Genomic DNA, 12,639 nt, shown 5'->3' with positions numbered 1-12,639 from the left:
CCAACACAACTTGGGCTCCACAGTTTTGCAGTTTTCATCTCTCTCTCTCTCTCTCTCTCTAACCAAAGCTGCAAATCAGATCCACTTCATTGCAGTACTACCCTCATACCTTGCAAACTTCACACTGGGACCATTATGATATCACCCATCCTACCTATATATCTTTTCATATCCTCCTTCCTTTCTATTATCTATTTCTCTTCAAAAACCTAATCATTTGCTTTCTATTTTCCAACCAAATGCTATATCTTCCATCTATCTTCTTCTCCACTACCCAAACCTCTCGTATATTTCAGTTTCACACCATCAAAACCCTATCTAATCACCTAATACTATATATATATACTACTTCCTTCTGCCATAATATCTCTCAAATGCCCCACACCTATATTTTCTTCATGCACATGCACCATGCCCCTCAAACTTTATATATAATGTATTTCAGAAACCCTTTTCTTCATCTTGACTGCTTTTTCAATAAAGTACGGTTATGCTCATCGTTGCCTTCTCATTACTAAAATTTCACTTATTCTTTTCCCATTAATTCACCGGTCAATGTGTGATATACAATATATCTGATACACGTAACGCCTCTGCTGATAGCTTGGCAGAATGAACCCACACATAATAAAGAAAAACATGTAGTGAATTCATTTGAATAGAACTTGAGACACTACTTTGTCATTAATCAATAATCAATGAGCTTAAGCTATTCTTTTGCTGAAGATATGGAAATCAAATAAGAATAATTCTAAGCATCTCATAGTAAGAGAAGGGAAAGGTGTCTTATACACGACAACAAATTCAAAGAAGTTGGATATATATATATATAGCTTTGCCAGCTTTGTGTTTTGTATCCAGTCTCTAGTTCTAGCTAATATTACCAACAGAAAAAGAAGAAGAAATTAAAGAAAGATTGACTTTCCATTTGAACTCGGTGCTTATATATATAGTGCTGAAATAGGAAGCCAACGCTTTATATATTATATATATTCCCCAATCGTTGGACAAAATAACTAGGATAATTCACATACATAAACCCAGCAGTCTCGTTATCACTGGGTGGAATCATCATTATCTTGCTCTACTTCAGAAGCTGGCTCATCTTCTTCTTCGAAACCATCGATGCCATAAGCTGCATGGCCACTTCCAAAAGCTTTAATATGGTCTTTAAGAGATCTCTTGTGCTTGAAATCGGAGCCGCAGATGCAGTACCAGAGCTTGCCACAGTTCTTCTCATGAGTCCTCCAATCCCCCCTCACCGCAAAAGCCTTCCCGCATTTCCTGCACATGAAAGGTTTGATCCCATGCTTCCTTTTGTAATGCGTTTGAAGTGTTCTAAAGTCTTTCAGAGGCTTTGATCTCGGGTGATCAATGTTGTTTCTGCACCCTGGAGCACAACAATAGCAAGGAAGCCTCAGCATGCCCGTTGGTTGGGTACCCCTCAGAGATTCAGGTCCTTTTCTGTACTGTGATCCATGCCCCCACATATGCATCTGAAAACCCCTCAGTTAAACCACACAAAAATCAGTTTCATGGTGAATTTGTAGAGCATTATATATTAACATATAACATCCAGAAAGGTGCTAAGATGTTCCTTTTCAAATTGAAGGAATGCATCTGGGAATGAAGAGGAATGCTGGAGGTGTTGTTATATATGTAAGCTTTGATAGTGGTCGCTTCAAAAGAACAAAAAGGCTATATTCGTAAAGAGCAAATTTAATAAAATTTAGATGAGTACTAGTTCGTTGATAGTTTTGTTTGCAATGGTAAAAGAAGGAGGACAAACGAAAAAGGGAAAGAGAGGAGTAGTAGTAGGCTAGCTATGTCCCATGTATGGGGCATTCAGAACCAAAGGACCACAAAGAGAAACGGAATTGGTGTAATTATCTGAGCGATCTGGAAGAAACTCTGCAAGATTTTCAGTTCTACCAAAATATATAAAGAGCACAGACTTCAATGCACCGAAGGCATAAGGAACATAGCTTGAGTTGTTTAATCAACGAAAAGGAAAGGTGGTAAGGTACTGATCCCAGTCTCAGTCTGGATCAGAAACCACTCGTTCATTATTTAACCAAATTATATATATCAAACCCGCTCACCATGCAAAAACCAACCCCAAATTAAACTCTTTAAAAAGATCAAATAAAATTATGACTAGAAGCGAAATCATGATTTATAGACCTGGAAAAAAAAGGATGAAAATAATTTATAAATAGAAAAAAATAAAGAAAAGAAAGGAAAGGAAAAGCAGAAGACAAGTAGCATAGATTACAACCCAAGCTTTTTCCTCTTTCCATCGAAGCATCGAGGAACCGTTAGCGGTTCAAATCAGGGAAGAAAGTTATAGACAGAAAGGAGAAGCAGAAGCAAAGGTAAGGGGGAAAAAAAATCTTTTCATTTTAATTTTTTTCTTTTGGGACCTTGAATTAGAAAGGGAGTAGAGGAAGAAAACCTCATAAAAAAAAAAGTAGCAGAAAAGGGACACGAAGAAAGAATTCGAAAGGGTGTATAGCTTCTAAAATAAGTCTCCAACCACAATTTCAGCAGCAACATGAAGAGTTTTGGGGTGTCGGTGACCACAACTACGGTTGCATCCACTGTTACTTGTTACAACATTAAAAAAAAAAACATGAGAAGTTGCGACCACTTCTGCAATTTAAAAACGTTGTGTGACAGTCATTGATATGTGTGACATATACCTGCATGTTGTTGTATCTGTTGAAAGTTTTGCAGCAAACAGGGCAAGAGAACTGGGTAGGGCCAATGAGAATCTGAGAAGGAGTAGGGATCCAGTACTGGCCCTTGTTGAGTCTGAAGCCGGCAGAAGAATCCTCAGCAGCAGCATCTCCATGATCTTTGTCAGTGGTCTCCGAGGAAGAAGAGAGGACGGAAGCCATCTCAGCAGCACTAGGGCTTGGCAACCCTATGTGGAGTGCAACAGTGACGGTGGCATCTTCATCATCTTCTTCCTCTTTGGGGTGGATGTGCATCCTCTCCTCCACATCCATGGCTCCAGTGCAAGACAGGTCCTCCTCCTCCTCCTCCTCTTGCTTCGCCGGACTGAGTCTCAAGAGGGGTAGTTCTTCTCTCAAGGGAGGGGAAGGTGGAAAAGAAGAAAAAGTTGCAGGGTTGTGGTGGTGGTGGTGGTGGTGGTAGTGGAGAAAAGTGGTGTCGCTGGTTTTGGAGTGGTTGATGAAGTTGTGGTGGACATAGGGAGCGTGCGGAGAAGGGTTTGAAGATGGGAAATGGTGATTGAAACGGAAGAAGGGTGAGGAAGAGAAAAAATTGGAGTAGGGGTCAGCCATGGGTGAAAAAGGTAAGTTTGTGATTGTGTGTGGGTTTGAGGAGAGAGTGGGAACAGTTTATGGCTAGTTGGGTTTGCTTTTATAGAGAGATAGAGAGAGTACAAGATGGCTGAAGGAAGTGGACGGTGGAGAGAGAAAGAGAGAGCGAAAGAGATTGCATTGTGGTATCAAACATGGGAAAGAAAGAAGGTAAGTGGAAGAAGAAAATAAATAAATAAATAAACTTCTGAAAAAAAAAAAAAAAGAACACTGTCACTTTAATTAGTCTTTCAACTTGATAAAAAGGGTTTAATCAGTTAAAAGTATGCATGTAGGAATCTAATGACATTTTCCAAAAAAAAGAAAACAAAAATACGTATATTTATGTAGAACGCCGTTAGCGTCAGAGATTACGGTCACGGTCTCCATACGAATACTATACATATTGGATTCATTTTTTTCATTGCTAAATAAAACTCAGGCATCTCCCTCACCCGACTGGCCACTGTCACGTAAGCGATTCCATTTCGAATCACTTAATCAATGAAGTGCTTTTTAGTAGGTTAAAAATTAGCTTTTTTGTATTTCTTGTAAAATTATTCCAGGTTGTTCCTTTTTTCAAAATATCTTATCAAATAGTTAAAAGAGTATTTCAAACTTTCAACTGATTTTTTTTTTTCAATTTATGTCCACATAATTTTTGAAAAATTAAGTAGTTTAGGCATAGTTAATAAGTAATTATGAGAGGGAAAAAGACAAAAAAAAAAACGATGGTGGAAGCTAAAAAGCTTGCATCTTTTAAATATAATCTTCAATTTATTACAAACTGAGTTAAATTTCGGTTTATTAATTTTTTTTGTACTATTTATTTTTTTAATCACTTTAACCTCTCCCTTAATAAGATATTTAATCAATTCTCTTAATTTTGAAAATGTAACAATGTAATTCTTCTTCATCTGATAAGCTATAACATCATTAACACATAGTAAATATAAACTATTTTAACTTATATAAAATGACAATTCATAACCAATATGTATTCGTAATTTATAAGATTAATAATACCAATTTAACTTAAATAAACCGAAGAATCACATTGTTTTTTTTTCTAAATTAAATGATTTGATAAAACCTTTTATTAATAAAAAGTAATAAAATTGAATTAAATAATTAGTAGTTAGGCTAAAAAGATAATTATATATCTAATTTTACTTTAACGATTTATGAACATAAAAATTATATTGCTAATCAGTTAAAAAATTATAGTAATGCAGTTACAACGAGTATGAAATATTTTTTATAGATCGTGTTTTTAATTAAAGTATTGAAAAAATAATTATAAATTATTGTTAGTATAATTAAACTAATAAAATGAAAAGTATATAATAAAACTAAAAAATTATTATATATAATAATTTATGGCATAAAACTAATAAAATTATTATGTATAAAGCTTCACGAGCTAACTGGTATAACTTTTATCTAGCCATTTTCCTCACTCTTTTTCTTTCGGTTAGCATAATTCTATGAAATATATATATATATATATATATATATATATATATATATATATATATATATATATTACAGTAACCTAGTTAATTGTTTGAAAAAAAATCACACTAAATTTCTTGATAAAAAAAAGTTGAACATAAATAAATAAACGTTGTATAGTTTTGAAAGTTCAAAAATTGTATTTAAATTAGTGTAACATTTAAGAGCAGAGGTGGACAATTATATATCTGTAATTTGATATTAACATAGAGAAAGTTAAGTCTTATCCAAATAAGAAGTTGAATTGGCATTTAAAAAACAATGAAACAGGAATTTATCTTCAAAAGTTTTTTTTTTGAATCAACTAATTTAGAAATTTTGAATTAAAAAATCCTTAAATAATAACCAATTTTAATAATAAAAAATAACTAGTTATACTAGTGACAAATTTGGATATCAATTTAAAAACTTTTTTTCGTAACATAAATAGTTTTTCTCATTAATTGATTTTTAAGTTGATTAATAACATTAGCCAACAATGTTTTTGATATCAAAGGAATTGGTCTCTAATTAGTTATTTGGAGACTAATTTAGAGACTAATTCATAATTAAAATTATTTTAATTACCAAATATGAAACATTAATACTTCAATTTGATTCATATATCCTTAACATGTACTCATGTCTATACTTTAAGATTTATCAAAGTTCATCAATAAAATATCTAATCTATAAAGCAGTATTATGATGATAATAATTCATAATTCTTTTATATTGACAACTTTAATATATATGATTTTAATTTGGTTCCACGTGATAACAATTATATATATATATATATATATATATATATATATATATATATATATATATATATATCATGTTCTAAGAATTATCGCACACTTTTCAATTTTCATATATCACATATTGTATCTTATTATTTTCAAGATATATGTATCGACGTATTGGATATGTGTCGTATCTGATACATATATCGTATTCGTGCATCATAGGTTACCAATTTACATATATACCAATTATTCATAATAGATATTATTTTAGTTACCAATAATTTTTAGTTTATAAATGGATATCTAAATTGTTTACTATAATAACTAATTATTTTTTGTCATTAAAATTGATCATTATTTAAAAATTTTCTTATAATAAAACATCACTTAAAAAATTAAAGCAAGAAATATTATGATGGTAAATGATCGGTGTGTTTTGAGATATCATACAATAGAGTAATACCTGACATCATTTAAAAAGAAAATAAAGAAATATGACACCTGAAATTTTAAATTAGTTTAAATCTTCCTTATTTTATATCCATCCATATTATATTGAGAGAGATTATTTACATTATTTTGATATTGTTTTATTACAACCGCATTTTACATGCAAAATATTTGATCACTCAAAATATGAACCAACACTCTTAAAAACCTATTAAAAGATATAAATTACAATGGAGAAACCTAATGTATAAAATACCAAACCTAAGTTTAGTATAGATCACAAAAAAAAAAAATCACCTGAAAGTAACAAATATTTAAAGTATGTAAGAGCAATTAAAAAATTTAACAATGATAACTGTGTCTTATAGAATCTATAAAAAACAAAATCTTTTATCACAATTTGTTGAAGGTTCTTAGAGCTTTTCTTATAATGTTTTAAAGCAAATGTAAATTATACCTACAAGAAATTAAAAAGAATTTATACAAAAAATGATTTTGCATAGATATAATCAACTATGTTCACAAATAATAACTTATATTTTTTATTGCTTCTAAAAAGAAAAATTAAACAATATAATAATTATTCTAAGGAAATTTTGTTCTTCATAATTTTTTTATTGGTGATAATTCATGCACATGCTCCTAATACCATCTTTCTTGAGTATTGATGTTATCCATGGAAACACACATAATCTTGCAAATCGGTTATTTAAGGGTCTTTTACTTGGTTTCACTTAAAGACACTATGCATGATGATATTAACATTGCACTAATCCAAAAAATAGTTTTTATGAAAGTTAAAATATGTTTTTTATGACGGTTATATAAACGACATAGATATACATACAACATAAAAAAATTTAAACTTTTTACTGAGGTTTAAAAGACTCGTCATAGAATATGTTATTTTCTATGCCGGTTAAAATTTTAATTGTCATCAAAAAGTGATATTTTTCTAAAAAATATTTTTGTAAAAAATCATTTCAAGTTTTTTCACCACCACATATTTTCAAAATAGAATCTATGGCTAATATGTGGAATGTAAAGACTTTACAAACAAAAACACACAAATATAAGTGATGTATGTCATTTTATTCCTTATTTCTTGATCTAAGTCTATTTTTTAAGCTGATTATTATTTTATAAATCATACATTTAGAATATTTTAATAAAAATATAATATAATTAAATTTTATTAAATTTGTTGCATTTTGCATAATTTTAGCATTGGATTTTTTTTATAGGATTTTTTTTATAGGAAAAAGATAATCCAAGAATATTTAACATGAGTCACATTGATGAAAATCAAAACCCAATCTTATACAGTTCAATAAACATGTGGATGATCAACAATTAAAGGAATCAACCGATAAAAAATGTAAATCAATCAAATTAATTACTCAAAGCCAATCTAACTAAATTAAAGGTCAAACATAATTTCAAGAATTAAATGCATTACATTTGATGGATAATGCAAATTAGGAAAAAGTTGAATTGCTCCCATCAATTCTATTTTCAAAGATTTGATTTCAAAAATTAAATATGAAAACTTTTGTGGATCATTCAAGAAGCTACCACTAAAAAATTGACTCAAAAATTAAGTTTTACTTTTAATAAATTTTTCAAAATGAGTGCAAGTAGTAGTCAAAAATAATATGAATTTATGATTGATTATCTATTTTACTCAATTTTATTTATCTACGTTACTGATTTATTCAATCGAATCCAACCGTACCTCAAATTTACTTCAAATTTGATCGGATACGGTTTTGCTCTCACCCCTGTTTCTTTATATTGAGAATAGACATAACTGACATACACGTACATAATATAAAATTGAATGTAAAATAATTTTAAACTTTTTAATTTTTTAAAACAAATTAACTTTTGACATTGCATTAATCGATTCTAATAATATACGCATTGTTGAGAAGCTAATTTGATATTTTATTATAGTGTATTAGATAGTGAAAAATATCTCTAAAATTCATTTTACATTACCTTATCCTCTTGATGGCTAGTTTCATAATCAATTTCACTGCTTCAAACAAGTTGTTTGATTTAAACAGATGAAACATAAGTGGGACACAATAGCTAGCTTAATAATTATAGTAATGAGTAATGACAAGATAGTTCTAACCATAGAAAATTGACAAGGTTGTTTACCTAATGTCCACACGATTGAACATATATAAATGCTTCTATACTTCTATTAACTCAATTTTGCTTCTTAAATTCATTCCATCCTATATTCTCTTTCAATAATCAATTCATCTATACATCATCATGATTTTGTACTAAAGTATTTTAGTTTCTCTATGAAACATATTGAAATTAACTGAAAGGTTAAATATGTTTTTGTCTCTTAAGTTTCATTGAAATTTGAAATTAGTTATTCTTCAAAAGTTTTGACCAATTTAGTCCTTCATTTTTAGAAATGTATGAATTTAGTTCTTCTAACCAAATTTTGTTAAGTTTATTTGACATTTCAAATGTGTTTTATGATAATATTTGAGTTATAACATTGAAGCAAAAATGTGTTAAATGGTATAAATAATCCAAATATTATCATGAAATATGTTTGCTTGAGACTTCAAATAAACTTAACAAAATTTGGTTAAAAAGACTAAATCTACACATTTATAAAGACGAATGACTAAATTGGTCAAAAGTTTTAAAAAGAGACTAATTCCAAATTTTACTCAAATTTGAGAAACCAAAAAGATATTTAACCCTTAAATGATAAAACCAGAAGAACATGTGAATAAAAAATGTTGTGAATAAAAAAAGAGTTATACTATAGGTAACAATAACACTGCATGCAGCAGAAAAAGTACAAAGAAAAGAAATTACAGATTAGTTATTCTCTGATCCAATATCTTTGGGTGTGTTTTTGTCTCTGATTATTATGCATTAATTAATAATTGAGAGATAGAAGTAGTGAGAATTGTTATATCCTGGCCCTCAACCTTTCCTTTTCCCAGTGATGCAATTTGTTACTGGCAAACAGTTTCTTCATCTCTTTCAATTATGCATGTTAATTACACCTATTGGCCCACTCCTAAATGCAGTCGTTGGAGATTTTAAAGCGAGAGTTAGTTAAATTTTGGAACCAAAACATAAAAATAGACACATGAAAGCCTTTTCTTTTCACTTGTCCCTTTTCTTTTGGTATCCAAAGATATTTTTGGATCCAAAATCAAATAACTAATCCCTCAAAACACCAAAATCTCTTTCAAGGATTCCATACTCAAAAGGTTGACCGCATGCTTAAAACATAAACCAGGATTCCCTTGCGGTTAAAAACAAACGGAACTTCCTTATCAAAGTAGAATTATTATCTTATATTGATGGGAAAAAAAAATCATCAAAAGATTAGTCTTTATGTCAAGAATTACCATATCAATAGAAAGATAAATCTAGCACAAGGATATGCAATAATATAAAGGAAACTTTAAATCCAAAAGAAAACTAACGGTCACTTTCTAATGACAACCAGAAAATAGCATTATGAAAATTTGTACAATAAATCGACAACTTTTCCCCCTTGACTCCAAATACATACATATTATACCCTGTAGAACAAGAATTTAATTACACCTCATAATACTCTATAACAAAAGTAAAAAAAAAAAAATCATATATAAGCTCAAAATGTTTTAGACATGAGGGCAACTAAAACTATGACTTAGAATCCATTATACACCTGCTCCCTTGCTGATTTTAGATGATGTGGAACTAAGATGTATTATTTTCATCAACTCAACAATCTCTGTCAAGTTTAAAATATACACATCTCCATTGTTGTACCAATAATCATACTTCACCGTAAAAGAATATATTCACTTAGAATTAAACCATTTCAAGAATTTCTTTTCACTACCTATACCAAAGTTAACTAATGCTCATGTATAATCATCAATATTAGTCGATGCACTTGCACACTAATCACATATCCTACATCAATGTTAACTGATGTCCGTTTATAATTACCATACATCCTGCATCAATATTAATCAATGTCAATATATGATTACTACATACCTTACATCAATATTAACCGATGTTTGTGCATAAATTCTACATTAAATAAAAGTAAAAAAATTAAATGTAAAGACTCGTAAATTCATATATTGTCTCTGAATCCTTTCTAAAAAGACAGACCACTGTTAAGCTAAATGATAGGTAAAAGATGAAAAAATTAAATACATGTACTCTTCCTTATAAATCTTCGAAAGACCCATCATTACTGTACATATATAATGGGAAGAATTTCATGCAAACAGTGTGGTGATCGTTAACTATATGCTACATTTGCTTTTGTCCTTGAGAACAGAATATTGGCACACATTTGGTTAGATATGATGAAAATATTGAGTACAAATAGAACAGTGTTTAATGAAAATAGCACCATTTAAGTTTTTTTCACCGACAAAACGTATAGCATGTGAAATATTATGCATGTGGTGGATGTTTATTATATTATATAAGGTCACGTACGTTATGTGAAGCAGGTGAAATGGAATTTGAAGTTTAAAGAAAATTAAAGAAGATGGTTGGTGAGTAATTAAATTTAGAGAATGCACACATCCCATTAATTCCAACAAACACAAGATTAAAGTGGAATGTGTTTGTAAAGAGATGACAGAGAGCAGAGCACATGAAACAATGCTGTGAAGTTGAAAGGATAAATGCAGAGACAAGAAACAAAGCAGTTCCGATATGCGGCCAACATTTCCATTGGTGTGCGCACACTGGTCGGCTATCTTACCTATCAACTCATCTGCACTCGGCAAAAAATTAAGATATTCAAATTAAAAGTTTCATAAATTATTTAATGAGTTCAAAGTTTAAAATATTTTTCTTTCTATTGGGTATTAGTTAGTGTTTCTTGTACCAATTATTGTAAAATTTTAAGTATTTTTTAATAGGTAATAAAATAATACAATAGTTAATCATTTTTGTTTTTTAAATTTGAAAAAAAATGATTTTTAATTTTATAATTTAAAAAACACGTTTTAATCCTTGCATCCAAACACGACCCAAACTTCATTAAAATAACCATTTTGAAATGGAAACACAAATATAATATTTTTATATTAAAAGTCCTACGAAATTGTTGGGTTGAAATATATATATATATATATATATATATATATATATGTATATATCATACTAGAGTTACAGTCATTCAGAGATTGTGGTTCTATATTTATGACATTGATTTTACACACATATATCATATTTGACATCACTTTTACCCCAAAAACATTAAGACAATGGTGTTATGGGTATTTATTCTTATTGTTCCTGCAGAGAACAAATAAGATCAATTAGGCACAAGTATCACCTTATCCGCTATCTCCTCGGTTGGCTTTTCCCCTTCTTACATATATCAGCTTGGACTCAAGAGGGGTTACCTACAGAAGGGACTCTGAAGCTTAAGTCAGCCAAAGCTCTCAAAAGTCAAATCAGGTGATTAATGGAGTAATGAATGCGTACCTTTAATTCGTGGGGTCCATGTGTATTTATAGATTATTAATTATGTTTGCTCATTCCATGGGTTGGGCCCTGGTTTGGGCCATAGGTGGGCCTAGGCCTTGGCCTAGGCCCTTAGTCTTGACTATTGGGGGCTCACTGGATATCAGGGGGCTTTGATTTCACTGAGTATCTTAAGGTGGTTGGCATAAATCGACTACTCCCTTTGGCGACTTGTGCCGCTATTATTTATATGCTGTCCTAGACGAGTTATTCCTTTTAGCGTCTTATGTTACCAGTTCAGGCCAGCTAGGCTTAGGTCAGCCCAGGCCGGTTACTGAAATGATTTTGCGTTTTGCGTGTAGGTATGGTGATCGTTTATTATTATTATTACTTGGTTAAATTGGTCCGGTGTGATACACCAGTCCCCCAGCCTTTGTCGATATAGGTATGTCGGTCAAGGATGATATGGGGTGATATGCCGGCGGGACCGGTTAGGTGTGATACACTTATATAGTGTTTAACTTTCTCTATTCTATCAAATGTAAGACTTTTTGACTCACACTTGGACTATTCCAACAATCTCCCCTCAAGGGTAAGTCCTTTTTTTTCATATGGTATATATTTTTCCTCAAATGTATGGTGACTCTTTTTTGGTTATTTTTATATATATTTTTTCATATATGATTACAGAGATTGTGGTTTTATATTTATGACATTGATTTTATATACATATAAGATATTTGACACCACTTTTATCCCAAAATTAGTTTTTAACGAAGGATTTTCTTATAATTAATTACTCTTATCCAACCAATCAAACTATTTTCTTTTAGTATGATAAATCAATCTATCTTCATTTAAAGTATATAAGTAAAAAAGAAATATAATTTAAAACTATTTTTTATGTAACTTGACGACAAATATTATATTAACATAGCATGAAGATGGAATGGGATATTATTAATGTAATAGGAAAATTTTCCATACGAATTTAAAAAGAAAAATGTGACATACGAGATAGATTTCTTATTAACGAGTTATATATATATATATATATATATATATATATATATAAAATTCAAAATATTATTTTTAACTCAAAATAATATATAATAAATTTGTGAGTCTTTCTTTTT

The 12,639-nt window shown here is 30.0% G+C and overlaps 1 protein-coding gene across 1 annotated transcript; it reads right to left on the bottom strand.

Moving 5' to 3' along the window:
- Positions 1-803: 803 nt before the first annotated feature.
- LOC114171114 (zinc finger protein WIP2-like) lies at positions 804-3,442 on the bottom strand. The gene is made up of 2 exons (XM_028056347.2): positions 2,703-3,442; positions 804-1,496 (listed from the first exon to the last, which is right to left on the bottom strand). Exons 1-2 carry the CDS (start codon positions 3,306-3,308, stop codon positions 1,056-1,058), a joined length of 1,047 nt encoding a protein of 348 aa, XP_027912148.1. The 5' UTR covers positions 3,309-3,442; the 3' UTR covers positions 804-1,055.
- Between the last annotated feature and the right edge of the window lie 9,197 nt (positions 3,443-12,639).

The sequence above is a fragment of the Vigna unguiculata genome, chromosome 1 (assembly GCF_037176805.1).
Source record: "Vigna unguiculata cultivar grain cowpea cultivar isolate G323 ecotype 2 chromosome 1, ASM3717680v1, whole genome shotgun sequence".
Lineage (NCBI taxonomy): Eukaryota > Viridiplantae > Streptophyta > Magnoliopsida > Fabales > Fabaceae > Vigna > Vigna unguiculata.
The sequence above is the reverse complement of the archived record's forward strand: the minus strand, read 5'-3'. Positions and strand labels throughout refer to the sequence as shown.

Bases quoted from the DNA above. Each gene is read 5' to 3' on its own strand.
- LOC114171114 (XM_028056347.2), bottom strand. From the start codon at position 3,308: ATGGCTGACCCCTACTCCAATTTTTTCTCTTCCTCACCCTTCTTCCGT. The intron at 1,497-2,702 runs GTATATGTCACA...AGGGGTTTTCAG, and splicing joins ACAGATACAACAACATGCAG to ATGCATATGTGGGGGCATGG.